This window comes from Vanellus vanellus (assembly GCF_965231255.1).
Source record: "Vanellus vanellus genome assembly, chromosome: 3".
Taxonomy (NCBI): domain Eukaryota; kingdom Metazoa; phylum Chordata; class Aves; order Charadriiformes; family Charadriidae; genus Vanellus; species Vanellus vanellus.
The window spans coordinates 108,458,834-108,481,166 of NC_138907.1; the positions used below are offsets into that span (position 1 = coordinate 108,458,834).

Genomic DNA, 22,333 nt, shown 5'->3' on the forward strand with positions numbered 1-22,333 from the left:
CCGATCTGAGATCAAGAGAAGCATGCTTTAAAACTGGACTGGATGGTCATGTTACAATGATTTAAAATAAATGAAACAGAAAAAAAAAAAAAAACCACAACATTGCCAAGCAATTACATATGTTTTGACAAAAATTATTATGTTCATTTTAAGATCAAATGCTACTCTGTCATGGGTGTTTTCCTAGAATGAGGAACACTGTCAATTACGTCTGTAATACACATTCAGTTGCTTTTTGCATCTTCCAATTACGTTTCTTTATATTTCCTTACTAATGCTAGCTTTTTTGGTTTGAAAAATTTGATTAGTTTTACTCCTTGAATTAATGAAAGAATGCTGAAAGGTGTCATGCAATTTTCTTTATTTCCTTGGTGGTCCAGATGCAGAAACGATAGCGTGGTCGGAGAGGACTTCCACACATCGGTGGGTTTGCAGAAACTGGCCCTCTACAGCATTGCTTTGGGCACAGTGACTTTGTGTTTTCCTTTTCCCTGCATTTACTAACTAATAACAAAGAGCTAAATATCAAGTCAGACTGGTACTGAGAAGGGATAGTAAACTTTTACTGTTGCTAATTACAGACAGGAAACAAAGTGTTCATTTTAGAGCAAGTCTTAAGCCCAGTCATTTTGGGTACCTAAAATGACCTGACAGTGTTCTTTTAAAGTAGCACCAGTTTGAGTTTGTCTAACCTGAGAAGTTTAACGCACAATTAACTTTGACCTGTTTGCTAATTTCCCTTTCGTTAATTTTTTTTGCATTGTGATTACCTTCATGGGCAGAAAATAAAATGATACATTATGATATACTGTTACAGCACCATTAGAATGTTGTAAATCTTGATTTATTGCTGTTGTTTAGACTGCAGTTACCTGGTTTTGCCATCAGCAGGCATTGATATGATTTGAGGAGTATGCACCCTAAATGCTTAAAAAGCAGACTTATGGCTTCTTTTCATTAATATTTTGTTTTAAGCAGACTGGACAGCAATCTCCTTTAACCTTCACAGGCGTTTCGCAGTCAACCGGCGGGCATGATTCTACAAAACAGGTAATCTGACCAACCTGTGCCAGGAAAAAAGTAACGAAACCAGAATACACTTAGCTACATTTTCCAAAAAAAGAATTACATTTTTCACATTATTGAAAAACATGTTCTCATTCATCTTCTCTAAGATCTTGGCTACTATGATTAACTCCACATAGTTTATTTCAGCATAAGCTTATATTGAGAAGGCTCTTTGTATTATACCGTCTTTAATGGAGCAGTATAGCACTTTAGCCAATGTTCAGGCACGAAACTCTGGGATACCGAGTACTGAAATATTTCTTTTACTACCTTTTTTAAAGTATCACTATGATAAAAGACAATGAAAATCTCGCACTCAGTTAGATGAGTTTTTACTGATTTTTATGCATTTTAGCAGGCTTTTTCAAGAAGTCTCTCATTTCGAAGTTAATTTTGCCAGTACGACTATACATCAGTGAAAATGGAAATACAATAAAAATATCTAAAGGCTGGATTGAAAACCAGTGTCAAGGGCAGGGCTATCTAAACAACGTAATTTTTTGCACCAAATACCTGAAGATCCGTAAAGGAACAACTAGCAACTATTACCCAGAAATTAGCAGGCACAAAACTGGAACCGCTGTTTTAGAAGCAGAACCTAATATAATTCCTATCTCAAAATGGATTTCTACATACTTACTTTGCATTCACACACAGTACACGGGTCCCTTTTCCAGGTTTCATTGCTGGAATATGATTTACCCTTTTCATCAGTGCAATCAGTTTTACTGAGGCGTGATTCAAGTTTTTTTATCTGAAAATATTAAAAAAAGATAATAACAATCAAAGAAAGGGTTTTATTTGTGGAAGGTATTCTGCCTTTTCTCTTATGCTACATAGCCCATGATAAATACTTGTCTGGGTTTTTCTTCTCACTACTTAGTTTTCATAATGCTGAAAGATTGGAAACAGGTAATATGTATGGAAAAAGCCTTTCTAAAGAAAACTAACAGAATCTTTTATACCATTGGAATATACAACTAGAGCATATAAAGAGAAGCAAACTACATGTTGCCATATATGGAAAAACAAACCTAAACTTTCAAAAATGTCTGAATGAAAAGGAGGTGAAATAAAGTAAAGTAAAAGTAAAGTAAAGTAAAGTAAAATAAAGTAAAATAAAGTAAAAATGTTTCCTTGGATTTTTTACTATCGCTATTTTCTCCTTAATGATGAAAAAAGGGGGTTATATGATTAGTTTATCTTGCTGATTGTGTGCTTCTTGGGAACAGTGATTAGGAAGGCACAATTTTTACCAATCCCTCAGTCTTTTTTACATTCAAAAAAGACAGATGAACTGACTGAAATGTAATGTTTTAACTTCACATAGCATTTTCACTGTGAAAATGGGAGCATTGAAGATGAGTACAACAATGATTAAATAACACCATCAAAGATGGAATCAAGTTACTATGCAAATAAATATAAGATTTGTATCTATAAATTACAAAATTGGAAAAGTTGCTCTGGATTAACTCAATTATTGTAGGCAGACATTTTAGCCTACTTGTATTTGTCTGTTCTGTATGGTATACATTTTTAAAACTGAATTCCACTCTGGCTGAGTTATCCTGAATAAAGAGTTTGTTTATGCCACATCGTAAAGGTCTTCCCTAAGTGATCTAGATCTTAACTATGTTTACAGCTGTAGTCTGGCATATTACTTCTTATGAAGTCAACCTTTTCAGCATAGTTTTACACAGATTCTATACATTTAAGATAGGGAAAAAAAAAGATTTTATTAACTCTACAGACAAATTTTTAGAGAAAGACTAATCCCATGTTTAGTATGCAATGGTTACACAAGGTTTCAGGTTCAAAAGTCAAGAGGGTCTAACTGTAGAATATTTCAGTATGATTTCAAAAGAACACAGAAATAAAGAATAATAACACACCATGTTCTGTGTTGTGTTTTGTTTGAGATACTATGTGGTGGGTTTTGGCTGCAGTAGATGTCTAAATATTAAAAACATAAGAGGAGTGACGTTAGGAAAACATTATAAATTAAATCTACAATAAGAAACTATTCATAATGGCACCTTACCTGGTTTCTGAGGCTTGAAATAGTTTTTTGCATTTCCAAAACAAATTCTTTGAAGTCATTCACTGCGGGCATGTTTGTATTTGCATTAGATGCTGATGTGGCATTACGAAAATATTTACTCTGTCTCACAGAACTGCAACAAATGAATGCCAAGTCAGGATATTCATCTAACTCATTTTTATTTGGCTGGATATTTTAGAACACTTAGCAAAAAATGTAAAAGAAGACCAACCAACAAAGGTAGGAACTGTCTGAACCGCAACAGCACGAGACCCACTGGTGTTGGAGACAGCCTCAGGTCAGGTGAGCTGTGGACTACTGTTAATATCCCTACCAACAGGGCATTTCTTCTGCTTAGAGAAATAATGTGTATTTCATGCAGGGGGACACACAAAGTTGTCATCAGTGACACTGTAGCATCACCTTAAATTTACTGGGAAATCTCTTGAACCTCCAATACAAAAGCAGACAAAAGTAAGAGTGTCTTAAAAAGTGTTATTTCCAAACATGAAATTCGCATTTCACGTTCAGATTCATAGGTTCTCCCTCAGTTGTGCTCATTAGCAAAACGTGTATTTAAAGTAATATGACTTTAAAAAGGAAAAAGTTGGTTTCCGTAAATAAATGAGTAGTACTTTTATATATGAACATATTCCTGGGTCCCATTTTAACTAGCATTTTAAATCTATGCTGATTATGGTAAACAAAATCTAGAGTCTTTTGTCTATAGCACTTTCCAGCTGATGTCCAGTAAGAGATGTACAACACTAAATTGTGTTAATCAATTCAATCTGTTGATGGGAAACAGTTATCAAAGGACCTGTCCATAACTAATAATATATTATTTGGTACCACTTAAGAAAACATGTATTCAAAACCAAGGATAACACTAATTATTAAGTCACTTATTACATTAAGGTCCTTGAATACATACAAGCATTCTTATTTTGTTTGCGCATCTTCTCCAGGGCTCATGTTTTATAATCTTTCTGCATAAATTAAAACAGCACTTACTGGCAGGTGTTCAAGCTACTTAGTTTCCCATAGTTTTTCATCTAAATTAAAGAAAAAGAACTCTAAACAACATAACATGCCAAAATTAAGTTAACCAGCTGCTATTGTATAACAAAAAGTTTAATCTTCCCCACCTGCTCAAGTTATTGAAAATAAGAAGGAAAAAAAAAAAGGAGGAAAAAAAATCTTCTCACCATGAATAAAATTCTAATAATGCAGCAATGAGCATGAGAACCGATGAGAATGTTAAAGGACTGAGGTTGCTTTAGCTTTATTTATGCTATAAATAAAGTATTGTAACTTTACTATTTTGTAGTCCTACTTAGTAATTGGACTGTTGTAGGTTTTTGAGCTTCATTTCTGAAACACAGTTAGACAGCAAGTTAACAAAACCAATCTGCTTCTCAGATATGTGTTTATTTATTCATTCGTGCTTTCATTTTTATTTAATTTAACCCATCTACAGTTTTAGAATTATGGAGAATTACAAATTTTAGAATTTGTAAATTTAAAAACTTCTAACAGTTCACTTGCAAAGACAGACAAAAAAAACCCTTACTCAATGATTACTTTAAAGGAACCTTTCTTTTTCTGTTGTCTATAAGTAAGCTTATACTTAGCAGCTGGCTTTTCTTGTCTAAAATCCTAACCACTTAAAGGCACTGTTACTTCAGGACAGCTTCCTATCTATTAAATGAAATATAATGGTGGTGTTTCCCCGGTGCTATAACATTCACATGAGTATTTGAAACCGCTGAAATAAATTTACCTGTCTACATATCTGTCTGGCTGCCCTCCTTGCCAGAGTGGGTAGACTCTGCCTGGTCGTCTCAGTCAAGGAGATGATTTTATTTGCTAAAGGAACACATGCTATATGGAAAGAGCTATAATTCAAGAGAGTCTCAAATTTGCTCATCATGAAAGATTTTCACAAGAAATGTTTGGTCTGAGAAGAATTCATTTCATTTCACTAATCCCTAGAAAAGTTTTGATTCCCTGAAAATTCCAGGGACCCTGTGGAGTTGATTATTTGTGACTGATGTTAAGATTTACTTCCTTGCTAAAGTATTTGAGGATTCAGGAGTTATAAACATTGTCTGTAGCACTCCTGTTCTCCATTCCCGCTCTCAGTATTTTTGTAGTAAAAGCAATCCCTACCACTATCACAAATTTTTCTGCTAGTGTTATCAACACTCCTATTTCCTCCTATTTCTACAGGAGGACCTAGCAGCTCCAAGGAGGAAAGGAAATAATTGAGTTCGGTTACTGCAGGCACAGTAGGAATATGGCATTCCAAATTCCCCAAATCATGCTTCATTACTGAGGTTTTTTATGAAAAGCACAGGAAGAACAGAAGCACTATACTGTGTCACTCACAAAGGGTCTTACACGCATTTGAGCTTGTAAAGAAAGTGGTTTACTGTTAGCAGATATGTAGAAATGTCAGAACGAAATACATCAATCATAAACTTGAGAAAGCAGACACTGGAAAAAAGTGGTATGCATTTACAAAGAAATCATGCAGTTTCATTCCATCTTAAAGACAAATGTTTTTTCTTACTTCTTTTAAAAAAAGCATCCTACCTTACTGTTTTGGATATTTTCATTTTCTTCAAGGGCTTGTCCTCCTGAAAGCTGTAATCAAGGGAACGTCTTCCCCGAAAGTGATATGAAAATGCATTAAACTGTCCTCTAGTTCTACAGTCTGAAATTAGACAAGAAATTACATATTATAAGCTACAGTATAATTCAGCATTTATAATATTAATATGTTTTTACAGTATCTTCTGAATTGGCAAAGGCAATTCATACATTCAGTCTGATCCCTCTGGAATCAGTCTGATGGCAGCTGAATACGTCTCAGCGATACAACATTTGGGCCAGCTGGATACAGAGAATTTGATTATTCACAGACCAGCTTTTTGGTATGAAACAAAGGAGTAAAGATTATTTTCATAAATATATCAGTGCTTCTTTAACTATTTTTTTCACTTCTGAAATCTCCTCTCTCTTGGCTTTTAATTATTTTCTGCTTTTGGATTTGGGTAGTTACACATAGAGGAAAACAATCATAGAAAAAACAGCCTGTTGCTTCCTCATCTATTCCAGGCATTATTATTTTTTATTTTTGGCATTTGAAAGGGAATCTTTAATTAAATCCTGGAGAACATTTGCAGACATGCTTTACTGGCTGACCAGCCCTATTTCCGAATTTGAAGGATTTGAAGGTATCACCAGTCACTTAGACGCTAAGACCCCACCGTAGAGTGAAAATTTCAAGCCTGAAAATAATCATGACAGAAATATTCTCCTAAGATTCTAAGAGGACGTTTTCACAGGATGAATTATGCCTTTCCTTCAGTTCACTTTATTTAGCTTTCCAAACACAGTGAGTATTTGGAAGTAGTCCCATTTAAAAAAGAAAAGGAAAACAAAACAAAACTGGAACAGCACTTTGGAGAGGAGACAATGAGAAAATAGAAGTTTTCTCATTTCTGTTCACAGAAGCTTTAAAACAAAGTTACAATGGGCCAAGCTGCAGCGGGAACCAACAGCATGTTCAACTGTTAGAAGAGTTTGCTAAGAAAACAGAAGGGAAAGAGAAATACAGAATCCCATGGATATATCCAAGCTAAGTCTGGTATTAGTAGAATGAGCCATGAAAGCAACCGAACAGAAGAGGAAGTCATTTTCCCTAATGTTTCTCATAACTTGAACCAGAAAAAAATTATTCAGAAAGTCAATAACATTTTATAAAGTATTTTTTCTGGAATTAAGCAGTAGTTAGATCAAATACCTAAAGTATTAATACAAATTATTGCACAAGTTTGAAGTCAAGAAAAGAGTCTCAAAACACGAACTTGAAAAACAACTTGAAAAACAAATGTAAAGTTGCTCTGTGATTATACAAAAATAAGTATCTTGGGACTACTTTTAACTGTACTGGACTTTTACTTAAATTAAACTATTACAATTTCCCTGTTAGGGAAAAACTTAGCTTGCCTGTGCTTAATATCAATTAAGATAGGGGGAAAAAAAAAAAAAAGACAAAAAAAAAAGGTACTGATTGACTGTCACTTCAAAACCGATACCTACAGATCATTCTTGAATACAATGTAGCCACACAATTCTCCTTCCCTTTTCTTTCCTTGCAGCTTGTCCCACTCTTGTGTAAATTTATTACCTTCCTCCTATAATAACAGCACCACCAAAGAACTAGATGATATTTACTGCCAACATATTGTTCATTCTTCTTGTGTGTTCTGCTCTTTCTCACACAATCTTCTTGCTCTCCGCTCAGAAACTAAGCTGTTTCAGACAGGAACAGACCGCTGCGTCTGTAAGACACTTGGCATGAAGGCATTTTTGATCACCCTTAGACATTTCTAGGTTTAGTATGGTGAGAAAAGGGGTCACACTCCGAAGGGCCACTGGAGAAAGAACTAGTTTTGGTCAGAGGAATTTTTTTTTCTTAAAGCAATCTGTTGCTTAAAGTTTTTCTGAGTGTCGTAGAAACTTTAGTTTCTCTTGGAAGCAATTTATGAAAAATTTCTGCTATCCTCCTTTGTTAAATAACTGCTAAGGTCATCTCACATAATATAGATATTGTTTTTTGGTACAATAACACAATGGCCCATTGTTTTTTTATTCCTAGGCTGGTTTTTAGAAACAAAGGTCTGAAATTCTGGGAAGGTTTTATCACCTAAGACTGGTAAATATGAGAACCATATGTTCAGTGGCAGCTTCAAGTACACACACCTGACATTTCTGTAGTTTTTAAGGACTCAAATATCTCAATTTGACAAATGAACAACTCTTGTTCTTGCTTTCAGTTTCAGGTACAAGGAGGGTTGAGAGGTGCAGGACAGAATGCTCTACTCGAGCTTTCAGACAGACTAAACAAAGAAGTTTATATCTTATTTTAAATGAAGAATACCTTAGCAGTTGCGGTAAATGAGAAAAATTAGCCAAAATTTCTGGTTTTTTCAGCCTACCTAAAATTTCCCCAAATTAGGTATACCCAGTCCAATTACTTTTCTGCACAAAAGCTGAATGTTTAAGAGCAAGGTAATAATTCCTTTTCTCTATGGACAACATTTTCTTCCAGAAGCTAGGTATTGTTACACTGCAAGTGTCAAGATAATCCACTTGTATATTGAAGCAATGTTGACGTCCTCAGAAAATCCCCTATTTCCCACAAGGTTTTAAAAATGCACCTAACACGTAAAGTGCATAAAAAAACCCCTGACATTTAGAACTATTGAGCACTCTTAATTCCCAGTTAATCACCTCTCAAAACCTGTGTCAAGGAGAATTATCTAAACAGTAGATTAAACCAAACCAACTTGAGAGACTAAGGGAATGTGAAGAAAAGCACAAATAGTATAACTACAGCTTCTATTTGATTATACATCAGTTTTCTGAGATTTAACATAGTGAATTAAGTTGCTGTTACTGTAAGGACTTCTACATATCTAAGAACTAGTTCTGCCAGTGGGAACAGCAAAAAGGAGGACAAATGCTAAAAAGTTCTGAAATATCAAAAGATTTTTTGAGTAGATGTTTTGACAAAGCAGCTACTTAAAAATTACACAACGTAGAAAAAAGATTTTGTACCCCAAATGAAGTTCTAACTCAAAATAGCTGGTTTTGTTAATGCTAAATAGGTCACATCCCTTCACATCACATTTCTTCTGTTGAATTAAACTTTCTAACAAAGGATAAATCCAATAGCAGCAAAAAATATAGTATGTTGGCCTAAAATCTGCAATAATCTGCTCAGATTGGCAAAGATGCATTTTGCATAAACATTATTTAAACATCTGGACAAAAATAATGGTATAGAAGACAGACGATCAAGTGACAGCCCAGACTGTCATCTGCCAGCTGACATACTTGGGAATTCTAATAAAGATGTTGTCTATAGTTGACCTCAAAGCTCACAGACTGATGCTACCAAAACTAGAATGCCCAGACATCGCTGGGAAAGAAATATCCAGATAATTTACAGAACACGACTATATAAATTGCTAATATACGTCTATAAATTGTTAATATACTTCTAAAGATAGCCTAAAGACATTTAAAAATATATCATGTCTTTGTTATCTGAATAGGTTTTGGATGGCCTGCAGGAAGATATAGGAGAACCATTAGGTTTCTTGACACCAAACCAAAGCAAATCCAATCTCCCCAGAAAAATTAAACAGGACTAGTTAGAAAGTTTTGCAGATCAAAACCATGCATCTTTTGGAAAAATAAATATCAAAATTGGTGAGAAAAAATAATTTCAGACAGACTGAAAAGCCACAGAAATTTGGAAATTTGAAAAGTAAGGACACTAAGAACTGACCTGCCCATTAGACTGTGAAGGTATCAGTGTCTCAGAAAGGCAGTAAGAGTCCACAGGGAAGGACAGGCTCCAGCTGCCTAGTTTTGCAGAAATCACTGAGACACATCCATTAGGACGCTTTACTTACTACCCATGTTTCCTTTACAGCTAATGGACATTGACACAGGAAGAGATTGCAGCCTGGACTGTCCTCTAAAGGCATCTCTTTCTCTACTGCCTGCAGTGGGACTTCGACAGGCTGGGATCTTAGGTTTGGCGACTTACTCAGGAGTTTGGGTTTAAACACAATGAATGACATCCTGTTGCTTCCCTGAGCTTTTCACCAGGGATGGCAACTACTGGCATGAGGCCCCCGGTAGCAAAGACAAAGCAGTGTCACAGACTAAATCTCCTTATTTTAAGTTTATGAATTAGAACTGTATTTTACTGATCTTGGATACTTGAAAAAGATAAAACATTCTTGATTTGGGTGAAAAATGAATAGAAATTATTCTCTCAATAAAATTTGTAATCATACAGAAATGCTGGACTACATTAAATATAAGTCTATTCAAATAAAAAAGGATGTAATCCTTAAAATTACAGCCCATGGAACTTTATTTTAGTAGCCTGGCATAGTCTGAATTGTTATTAAGCTAATAGACACTGTCTTTAAATGTAAATTGAAATGTAAAGAGATACATTTGAATGTAGGGAGCAAAAATAAATATGACGTGACAGAAGCACACCACAAGATCTGTGTAAAGAGAAAACATGTTCAGGCATAAATTGCATCATTTGGGTAAACAGTTTCCATTGGCACAATGGATCTTGCAGTCTCACACTGAGACGACTTTTAACATTTTTAAACGTTAGTCTTCCACGGCATTACTACTTAGCCCAGCATTGCTTAGTATTTTCCTTGAAGATGAAAGGGCGTAATAAGAAGAGCATAATAAGATATAATACCAGAAGTCAGACAATTTTTAACTTGAAATAAAGAATAATCTTTAAAACAAATAGTTGACGATTTTCTAGAAGCAATGCTTAAATCAAAGAGGTCAGTACAGAAGTGACGGAGTAATTGTTGGTCTGGTCTTAAAATGCAGGAATTCATAAATACAGGTCTATCCTACTGCAACACCATGTACAAATGTATTCTGATTAAGAATATGACTTAACTCTTCTAATAAAATTCAGTGGGATTTAAACGTGTTTAATCATAATTTGCAGAAGTCTATTTTCCTGAATTGAACAAAAAAGAACAATATCTGATAGAAGAGATATATTGGTTGCTAACTGAGAACCAGTTAAGAAAAATCAGCTTCGTAAATCAGTTTACGCCTATGAGGATGTCTTGTATCCTGCTGAATTACCTTCTCCTCAATCATTGTTTAACATAAAACAAAAGGCTAAAAGTTTTGGGTTTTTTTTTCATTTGGATTTACTAAAAAAAAAAAAAGTGCGAAACTTTTAAAGATTTACAATGGAAAATATTTCAAATTTACATATTTGGAGTAAAACCAAAGTCTTTTCACCTAATTTCTAGTCTTTTTTCTACATGAGTCATCTCACAAAGATATTTGGCATAACCATAACAGTATACTTGTATTTGAGGGAAGAGAGGTTTATAACTTCTGTGCTTTGGGTTCAGAACTGAGATACAAAGTCAATAAGACTAATCATGGAAGCATACACTGAGTACTTTAAAAAAAAAAAAAAAAAGTTCTTTTTCTGCACTAGAGAGAGTGGAAAAAGCACCAAAATTTCTTGTTTGGAAAACCTGAAGCTTGGATGCTCTTTGCTCAAATAAACTGCTGCAGTAAGTCTGCAGTAATTCTTCACCATCTCTGACAAGACAAAGAAAGGTAGAAAGTGAAGGAAACCAGAAGAAAAACTTGTGCATCTCAGTGGAGCCCCTTCTTTGTCCTACCACAAACTAGTAATTCTGTTGTATGATTCATTAACTGAAATCTAAAGGTAATCTGGTATTGTTATTATAAAAAGGAATAATACTCTGCTTTATAAGAAATAAATACTAGCTTTACTCAAGAAATCTAAGAAGTAGCTTTTTGCAACTAAGAAGTTTTTCTGTTCTTCATATGGAAAAGTATTTTGACTTGAACAAAACAGAAAGGATAACAAAACCAGATGTGTTTTTTAACCAAGCTGAAACAGCTGAACATATGGGTCACTTATTAAAAGTACATAAAGTACAACGAACAGTATTCCATATTCTAAATTTTAACTTAGGATAATTTTAATTACAAAATAATCAGAAGTGTTTTAAATGTGGAGAATGTTTTTTTTTATTTTAATAAACAATAATAAATAGTAATAATAATAATAAAACAAACCAAACCAGAATGTATTAAACTTAAAGTGAATGTTCTTCCTGAATGTATGCTGTGTATTCCTCCCCATCTCTGAGTAGTGGTGAGTCCCAAGTGCCACAGAATGATTTTTTTTTTAATTAATTGCTTAAACCTGGATTCCCACAGAAAACGTCACAACCATTCATCCAAGCAAGAAAGCAGTTCAAGCCACACATACCTTGTTTTTTGTTCATTAACCTCTGCACAGACTTCAAAAGAGTTCAGAAGAAACAGAAACGGATAGGCAATTTTTTAAAGAACATTAGTTATTTACCCTTTCTTTTGCTTGGCAGTTGTCTAACTGCACTGCATCCAGTAGTACTCTCTGGTAATAACATTCTTGAATGAAAACACAAGCTAGGCTGTTAAATGGCTGAATACTCTAAAGACTTTCCAAAGATAACATCTGCTCTAGAAGGCTCAGCGATAACATAACATTTAGAGAATCAACACATAATTTCTCAGAACAGCTTTACAATTTTTCCAAATCGATATAATTAATGTATTTGAAAAACTGTCTGCCAGGCTTCATGAACCACAGCAAAGTGAACTTATCCTGAGCTGGTAGAATATGATTTATTTTCTTATGGTAAAGCATTTGAAGAGTGATAATTGATTTTCTCTCAATGCTTCTGGCATATGTCAGAGTTATTTTGAAGAGATTCTGGAGGACTTTGCATTATAATTACAATACGTCAAACATACCTAGAGTTTTATAAGCTATTATCATCTATTTGGGAATGGCAAACCTGGTAAACGTTGTTTAAAAAAATCTGAATAACCTAAAAAAAACCCTGGCAGAAATTAAGAGTAAGACCTGAATGACATGACATTTTGGGGAAATGTATCTAAATAAATAAATCTAAAGTATTTATTTCTCCTAGTCTCACACAGATAACTGACATTTTGAACCAAGTCTTCCAGGAAAGAACTTTCTTAGACAGTGATTTATTATTTCAAGAGCTGGTTACCAGACAAGACAATACAGTAATCAGTTTAAAAGATAAGTTGTGCAATATCTTTGAATAGTAACTCACTATCTACTTTTTTTTCATTTTTAATACCTGAATTTGTTCTCATGGTAAAGTTACACTAGTTAGAATACTTCCTCAGTATTTACTGTATCTGTACCAGGTTGAAGGGACATCCTTTATCAGTTTACCCTTTACATACTGCCTTAAATTCTGAGCTATATCACCAAAGGACTCCGTCACTGGGGACAATTATATCTTACCAAAAGAGTTAAATGGACACTAGTGGAAATGTCACCTTTCTCAGAAATACAATGCACTGGTTCTTTATTCATGCATATCTTTTGACAGAATATTGAACAGTCTACTCAGCAGGAGTAAACTCAAGAGACTCCGCAGTAGAAAAGATGATGAACTCAGACCCAGATACCTTTCATCAGTAAAACTACAAGATACTGGTATTGAAAGCTACGTTCTTACCGAGTAAATTATAAGATTCTAATAATCACAGAATCACAGAATTTTCAGAGTTGGGAGGGACCTCTAGAGATCATCTAGTCCAACTCCCCTGCCAAAGCAGGATTGCCAGAGCACATTACTCAGGACTGCATCCAGGCGGGTCTCGAAAATCTCCAGGGAAGGGGACTCCACAACCTCCCTGGGCAGCCTGTGCCAGTGCTCTGTCACCCTCACCGTAAAGAACTGTTTCCGTGTATTTGAACGGAACTTCCTGTGTTCCAACTTGTGCCCATTGCCCCTCGTCCTGTTACTGGGAACCATTGAGAAGAGTCTGGCTCCATCCTCCTTCAACCCACCCTTCAGATACTTGTACGCCATAATAAGGTCTCCCCTCAGCCTTCTCTTCTCCAGGCTAAAGAGTCCCAGCTCTCTCAGCCTTTCCTCATAAGGCAGATGCTCCAAGCCCTTAATCATCTTAGTTGCCCTTTGCTGGACTCGCTCCAGCAGTTCCCTGTCCCTCTTGACTCGACACAGCATTCCAGTTGTGGCCTCACCAGTGCAGAGTAGAGGGGGAGAATGACCTCCCTCGACCTACTGGCCACACTCTTCCCTATGCAGCCCAGGATTCCATTGGCCTTTTTGGCAACAAGGGCACATTGCTGGGCCATGGATAATTTACTGTCTACCACGACCCCCAGATCCTTCTCCTCCAAGCTACTTCCCAGCAGGTCCGCCCCTAACCTATACTGGTGCTTTGCATTCTTCCTCCCCAGGTGCAGGACCTTGCACTTGCTTTTGTTGAACCTCATTAGGTTCTTCTCTGCTCAGCTCTCCAGCCTGTCCAGGTCACGCTGCATGGCAGCACGGCCCTCTGGGGTGTCAGCCACCCCACCCAGTTTGGTATCATCAGCAAACTTGCTGACGATACACTCTGTCCCCCCAGGTCATTAATGAATACATTAAACAAAATTGGACCGAGTATTGACCCCTGGGGGACACCACTGGTTACAGGCCTCCAACTAGACTCTGTGCCGCTGATCACAACCCTCTGAGTTCTGTCCCGCAGCCAACTCTCAATCCACCTCACTGTCACCTCATCTAGCCCATACTTCCTCAGCTTCCTAATGAAGATGTTATGGGAGACATTGTCAAAAGCCTTGCTAAAGTCAAGGTAGATGACATCTACGACTCTCCCCTCATCCAGCCAACCACTTATAACATCATAGAAAGCTATCAGATTGGTCAAGCATGATTTACCCTTGGTAAATCCATGTTGACCACTTCCAATAACTTCCTGTTACTCAACGTGTTTGGAGATGACATCCAGAATGAGTCGCTCCATTACCTTCCCAGGGACAGAGGTGAGACTAACCGGTCTGTAGTTCCCTGGGTCCTCCTTCTTGCCTTTTTTGAAGATCGGAGTGATGTCAACCTTCCTCCAGTCCTCAGGCACCTCTCCTGTTCTCCATGACCTTTCAAAGACGATGGAGAGTGGTCTAGCAATAACATCCGCCAGCTCTCTCAGCACTCACGGGTGTGTGCCATCAGGGCCCATGGACTTGTGAATGTCCAGCTTGGCCAAGTGGTCTCTGACACGGTCCTCCTCAACTGAGGGAAAATCTTCCTCTCTCCAGACCTTCCCCTTTGCCTCCAGAGTATTGGATTCATGAGGGACAGCTTTAGCAGTGAAGACCGAAGAAAAGAAGGCATTCAGTAACTCTGCCTTCTCTGTGTCTTCCACCACTAGGGCACCTGTCTCATTCACCAGTGGGCCTACATTTTCCCTAGTCTTCCTTTTTCTATTGATATACTCAAAGAATCTCTTCTTATTGTCTTTAACTGCAGTGGCCAAGCTGAGTTCTGATTGAGCTTTGGCCCTTCTCATTTTCCCCCTACATAGCTTTGTTATATCTTGATAGTCCTCATAAGTTGCCAACCCCCTTTTCCAGAGAATGTAAGCTTTCCTTTTTTTTTTTTTTTCCCTGAGGTTATCATAATCATCAACTGATTACTCTCTCTAATAAGAGCAAGTTTTTTACAGTTAGTAATTTGTTTGACAGCAATTTCTAGGTTATAAGAGTTCCACACAGAATTCCCAAAATTCCTGAATATACTTTTTCAGCCAGGGCATGTCATTCGAGTTTTGTCAAAAGAAAATGATAACAACATTGTCAAGGACATCCCAGTAAAGACAGGTCACTGTCCTCTGAAGTATTTTGTTGTTGATGCTACTGCAAATCATTCTGTGAATCTGTGTGACATAGAAGATTCTCTTGGGAAGGGATCTTCTATGTTACAGATGCAGTGAAATCTGATGTGATGATGGCTAAAAGAGAGGCCATGCAGAAAATCTGTGAGACAGAAGCCAACTTACATGCAACCAAGCAACATGGGATTCTCAGTGTCCTGTGCTTCGTGCAGCTAAGTAAACCCTCTTTCTGTAGGAAAAGTTTATTTCTGGAGAAATACAAATCACCCCACTGTCCTAACTTTTGAAGGAGATGGCAATGAACGTTTATCCGCGAAAGGAAGGAAACAGGAAAGCAGTTACCTACACCACGCAATTCTCAAGTCTATGCTATGTTTAGAATGTGTCTATGAAATATGGAATGATCCCTCACTTAACAAGGGTTGTGCTCTAGATTTGAGATTGTAACATCTTAATAAAAACTGAATAACAGTCAAATATCTCTTTGAAATAAAATAAACAGACACTAAACAAAGTGCATGTTAATACACCCAAATCCACCTGTATACAGACCTTCACAGCAATCTTGCCACATCCTGAGGTCCAGTTTAGGAATATCTTCACAGCTACTATATCCATGTGGGAATTCAGCCACCTTAAAGACATCATGTTGTACCCTGGTTATGTTGTCACCATTGTCACACAAAACTCTGGCAAGAGATGTCTGCTTGATCTGAGTGAGCTGAGCAGGCGTGAACACACCCGGGTTCTCATACCATAACCTGTAATCTCACAGAAAAGACAAGTTTGCTAGTAAAAAACTCAAACCACGCAGTTTTCCAGAGATATTGCAATACTGTAATCCAAGTGACATTAATTATTCCATAAATCCTGTTCTCAACGTTACATTTTATCTGAGGGAGTGATCCAGATGCCAAAATGTAAGCACTTGATGTCACTTCAACCCTACTTGGTGTCATGATGACACTAAAAGGGCCCAAGTCTTCAACAAATCCTTTGACTTCTCTTTTAGTCCCATTTCGATGTCTTGGGTATCTTTGAACATCTAAAATGGCACTAGACTACCGAGTTTAGGGTTCTTTTAAAGTAGAAGCTATAATTATAATAGGTTTCTTTCTCCAGACAACTTTCCTATAGGTATGAAAAAAATTTGATAGAATTGCTGAGATCAGAAGAATAGTTAATCTATAGCTAGTTTATTATCAAGATAAGTGAGACTGTTTAATTTACTGCAGAAATTTTTTTCTGTAAAACTATTTTAATGACTATACTAATTCAGGGACTTATTAGTATATGCTCAATTCATTATATTGAAGGAGGAAAAACTAATTTTGAATAATTTATTTTTCATACATAGAGGGCTAAAAGCCTGTTATCAATACAAAATATAAATAATACATTACTATGAAAAGCAAGCCAGCCCTTGTAAAAGAAAACATTTTAAGTTACTGTCCAGGATTTTAAAATGTTTTACACGTTTTTACACGTTTACATGAGGAGGAACTTCTTTACCTTGAGGGTGGCAGAGCACTGGAACGGGCTGCCCAGGGAGGTGGTGGAGTCTCCATCTCTGGAGACATTCAAAACCCGCCTGGACCCGTTCCTGTGCAACCTGCTCTAAGGTGGCCCTGCTCTGGCAGGGGGGTTGGACTAGATGATCTCCAGAGGTCCCTTCCAGCCCTATGATTCTATGATTCTACACTATTCTAACATTTAAGAATCACTCACTGTGATATCATTCACATCTCAAAACTGTAAAGTTATAATTCTATAGTGATACTTTTTCCACCTATTAAAAAAAAAAAGTAGGAGGCTTTTCAAACTTTATGAAAAATCAATAACAATTTTGTACTAAACTTAGAAGAACGGTCAACAAATTTCATTTTACATACTTATTGTGTCATTTTCATAAGTCATTGGACAATGGCCAATGAATTTCCAAGTACTGGGATCAAAAAAACCCAGATTCTGAAATTTCCATTGTGACATGAAGTTAGGCTCCCTTCAAACATCACTCCTTTTCTCTGCACAGACACATTTGTTTTGCATGGTACTGGCAGCTTTGATCCTCTGCCCATTGTAAAGGCTTTTCAGAGAAGTGAGAGTTGCTTTCGTTATGTCTAATAATATTTTACTATTTGCTGGCATGTTGTTTCAAAACATTTGTGTTCTTTGGACAGCAGAATCCCATTTCCTAAATATTCAATGTTTTCCTATAGTTTCTAAGTGTTGCTTAAGAAAAAAAAAAGAAAGAAAAAAAAGCTTTTGCTGGAAAAATGCAAACAGACACACATAAAAAAGCAGTATCATCGCCCTGTTGTGACACAAATAGGTACCTGTCACCAGCAATCTGGAGCTCATACTGCATATATTTCTCTTTTTAATCCCTCTGCCACCAGGTATGAGTTTTATGTATCGCAGCATAATTTTTAAACAGATTTTTATGTAAGAAAATTGTTTTTTAAAAAAGCATAGAAAAAGGGTCATGTTATTGACTACAGAAATAAAAAAGCCTTTATACTATTTTAAGTGTCAATTTAATAACTTACATAAACCAAATAACATTAGATAAAGTCAATCAAATCTAATTTCCTCATTCCTCCTCTGTTTCCCTTTCACTAGGATGGGACTACCCCCATGCCAGGCAAAAAACAGGATTCTGGGTCACAAATTATGTTAAAATGAGGGAAACGTTGATTTTCAGACTCCAAACGAGTGTGCTGAAAGTACCCAAAGGAGATGTGGCTGCTGTAACAACAGCAGTCATAGAATCATAAAATGGTTTGGGTTGGAAGGGACCTTGAAGATCATTGAGTTCCAACCCCCCTGCCATAGGCAGGGACATCTCCTACTAGACCAGGCTGCCCAAGGCCACGTCCAGCCTGGCCTTGAACACCTCCACAGATGCGGCCTCAACAACCTCTCTGGGCAACCTGTCCCAGTGCCTTACGACCCACAAAGTGAAATATTTCTTCCTAATGTTTAATCTAAACCTGCCTTCTTCTAGTTTAAAGTCATTCCCTCTAGTCCTATCGCTACATGTCCAAGTAAAAAGTCCTTCCCCAGCTCTCCTGTAGGCCCCCTTTAGGTACTGGAAGGCCGCAATAAGATCTCCCTGGAGCCTTCTCTTCTCCAGGATGAACAGCCCCAACTCTTTCAGCCTCTCCTCACAGGAGAGGTGCTCCAGCCCTCAGATCATCCTCGGGGCTCTCCTCTGGACACACTCCAGCAGGTCCATGCCCTTCTTATGTTGGGGACTCCAGAGCTGGATGCAGTACTCCAGGTGGGGTCTCACGAGAGTGGAGTAGAGGGGCAGAATCACCCCTTGACCTGTTGGCAACACTTCTTCTGATGCAGCCCAGGATACGGTTGGCCTTCTGGGCTGCGATTGCACATTGCTGGCTCATGTTGAGCTTCTCATCAATCAGCACCCCCAGGTCCTTCTCCTCAGCGCTGCTCTCCAGCCATTCCCTGCTGAGCCTGTATTTGTGCTTGGGATTGCCCCGACCCAGGTGTAAGACCTTGCACTTGGCCTTGTTGAACTGCATGAGGTTGGCTTGGGCCCACCTCTGCAGCCTGTCCAGGTCCCTCTGAATGGCATCCCTCCCCTCCAGCATGTCTACCTCGCCAAACAGCTTGGTATCATTGGCAAACTTGCTGAGGGTGCACTTGACCCCACTGTCCATGACAAAGATGTTGAACAGTACAGGTCCCAGTACCGACCCCTGAGGAACACCACTCATCAGTGGTCTCCACTTGGACATCGAGCCGTTGACAACCAGCCTGGCCTTGAACACCTCCAGGGATGGAGCTTCCACAAGTTCTCTGGGCAACCTGTTCAAGTGTCTTAGAACCCTGACAATGAAGATTTTTTTCCTAATATCTAACCTAAATCTACCCTATTTCAGTTTAAAACCATTACCCCTCATCCTATCACTACACTCCCAATAAAGAGTCCCTCCCTATCTTTCCTGTAGGTCCATTTAAGTACTGGAATGCTGCTATAAGGTCTCCCTGGAGCCTTCTCTTCTCCAGGTTGAACAACTCCAACTCTCTCAGCCTTTCCTTATAGGAGAGGTGCTCCAGCACTCTGATCATCTTCAGGGCCCTCCTCTGGACCCACTCCAACAGGTCCATGTCCTTCTTATGTTGGAGGCTCCAGAGCTGGATGCAATATGCCAGGTGGGGTCTCACAAGAGTGGAGTAGAGGGGGACGATCACCTCCCTCGACCTGCTGGCCACGCTTCTTTTGATGCAGCCCAGGATACAGTTGACTTTCTGGGCTGCAAGCACACACTGCCAGCCTATGTTGAGCTTCTCATCAGCCAGTACCCCCAAGTCCCTCTCCTTAGGGCTGCTCGAGCCATTGATCGAACTCTTTGAGTGCGACTGTCCAGCCAGTTACTTATCCACCGAGTGGTCCATCCATCAAATCAATGTCTCTCCAATTTAGAGACAAGGATGTCACATGGGACAGTGTCAAATGCTTTGCACAAGTCCAGGTAGATGTTGCCAGTTGTTCTTCCCTTATCCACCAGTGCCGTAACACTGTAACAGAAGGCCACCAAATTTGTCAGGCACAATTTGCCCTCCATGAAGCCATGTTGGCTGTTACCAACCACCTCCTTATTTTCCATGTGCCTTAGCAGACTTCCCAGGAGGATATGCTCCATCATCTTGCTGGGCACAGAGGTAAGACTGACTGGCCTGTAATACTCTGGTTCTTCCTTTTTTCCCTTTTTGAAAATGGTGGTTATGTTTCCCCTTTTCCAGTCAGTGGGCACTTCACCAGACTGCCACGAATTCTCAAATATGATGGCTAGTGGCTTAGCAACTTTATCTGCAAGTTCCCTCAGGACCCGCAGATGAATCTCATCCAGTCCCATGGACTTGTGCATCTTCAGGTTCCTCAGCTAGTCTCGAACCCCATCTTCACCTACAGCGGGCCGTTCTTCATTCTCCCAGTCGCTGCCTTTGTCTTCAGCAACTTGGGTGGTGTGGCTAGAGCACTTGCCGGTGAGGACAGGCAAAAAAGTCAAGAGTACCTCAGCCTTCTCCATATCCCAGGTAACCAGGTCTCATGTTGCCTTCCTGAGCAGGCCGACATTTTCCCTAGTCTTCCTTTTATCACTAACATACCTATAGAAGCTTTTCTTGTTGCCCTTGACCTCTCTGGCCAGATTTAATTCTATCAGGGCTTTAGCTTTCCTAACCTGATCCCTGGCTGCTCACACAATTTCTCTGTAATCCTCCCAGGCTACCTGTCCTTGCTGCCACTCTCTGTAGGCTTCCTTTTTCTGTTTGAGTTTGTCCAGGACCTCCTTGTCCATCCACGCGGGCCTCCTGGTTGGTTTTGCCTGACTTCCTCTTTGTTGGGATGCATTGTTCTTGAGCTTGGAGGAGGTGATCCTTGAATATAAACAGCTTTCTTGGGCCCCTCTTCCCTCCAGGGCTTTATCCCATGGTACTCAAGCAAGTAGATCCCTGAAAAGGCCAAAGTGTGCTGTCCTGAAGTCCAGGGTAGTGAGCTTGCTGTGCTCCCTCCTTGCTGTCCTAAGGATCCTGAACTCCACCATTTCATGGTCACTGCAGCGAAAGCTGCCCTTGAGCTTCCCATTCCCCACCAGCCCCTCCTTGTTGTTGAGAGCAAGGTCCAGCATGGCACCTCTCCTCATTGGCTCCTCTATCACTTGGAGAAGGAAGTTATCATCAACGTATTCTAGGAACCTCTTGGATTGCTTATGCCCTGCTGTGTTGACTTTCTAACAGATATTGGGACAGTTGAAGTCTCCCATGAGGACCAGGGCTTGTGAACATGAGGCTGCTCCTATCTGTCTATAGAGAGTGTCATCCACTTGGTCTTCCTGGTCCGGTGGTCTGTAAGCAGACCCACAGTGTAATGTCACCTGCCCCTGCCCTCCCTTTACTCCTGACCCATAAGAGCTCCATGCATTCCAGCTGGTCCTTGACATAGAGAGTGACACCCCCTCCTTGTCTCCCCTACCTGTCCTTCCTGAAGAGCCTCCTTCCATTCCTACACTCCAGTCATAGGAGCATCCCACTATGTCTCTGTGATCCCAATATCATAGCACATCTCTAACTCTTCTTGATTATTCCCCATGCTACATGTGTTTGCATACAAGCATTTAAGTTGTGCCCCTGATGAAGCTGACTTGCCCGCTGGAGTGGCTGGAATTCCTCTGTGGTGCACTCCAGGTGCTCTCCTGCCAACCTGCAATCTTCTCCAGGCTCTGAACATCTACTGCTGGTGCCAGCACTAAACTGGTAGGAGTGGGATGGATTGAGGTTCCCGTCCCCTGACAACTTTAGTTTAAAGCCCTCTTCACCAGCTTGGCAAGCCTATGACCGAAAATATTCTTCCCCTTCTCTGACAGATGGACCCTATCAGCCCCCAGCAGACCTGATTTCTCGAAGTGAGTCCCATGGTCTAAATAGCCAAACCCTTGGCTGTGGCACCAGTCCTGTAACCATTTGTTCACTTGCCAGATTCAACTGCTCCTTTCAACCCCCTTCCCTTTGACTGGGAGAACTGATGAAAAAACTACCTGTACTCCAGAGTCCGTTACTGCTGCTCCCAGGGCTCTGCAGTCCTTCCTGATACTCCTCAGACTGCTCCTGGTGGTATCACCAGTGCCCACGTGAAACAGCAGTGGCGGATAATAATGGGCTGTATGGGGCTTGGTATTCTCTCAGTGACATCCCCGATACGAGCCCCCGGTAAGCAGCACACCTCTCTAGAGAGTGAGTCAGGTCAGCAAATGGGTGCCTCCATAGCTTTCAAAAGAGAGTCACCTACTATTGTCACCCATCACCTTTTCTTAGTTGCGCTGGTTGTTATAT

The 22,333-nt window shown here is 39.0% G+C and overlaps 1 protein-coding gene across 1 annotated transcript in view; it reads right to left on the reverse strand.

The window, feature by feature from the left end:
• Positions 1 to 941: 941 nt before the first annotated feature.
• Positions 942 to 22,333, reverse strand: part of PXDN (peroxidasin) — a gene marked incomplete at its 3' end in the record, with an annotated part of 99,670 nt that continues 78,278 nt past the window's right edge. Inside the window, exons 19-23 of the mRNA XM_082480607.1 lie at positions 16,025 to 16,233; positions 5,711 to 5,831; positions 3,113 to 3,245; positions 1,709 to 1,822; positions 942 to 1,064 (exon numbers count right to left, since the gene is read on the reverse strand). Coding sequence (XP_082336733.1) covers positions 942 to 1,064; positions 1,709 to 1,822; positions 3,113 to 3,245; positions 5,711 to 5,831; positions 16,025 to 16,233 — 700 coding nt within the window. The remainder of the gene's footprint in view (positions 1,065 to 1,708; positions 1,823 to 3,112; positions 3,246 to 5,710; positions 5,832 to 16,024; positions 16,234 to 22,333) is intronic.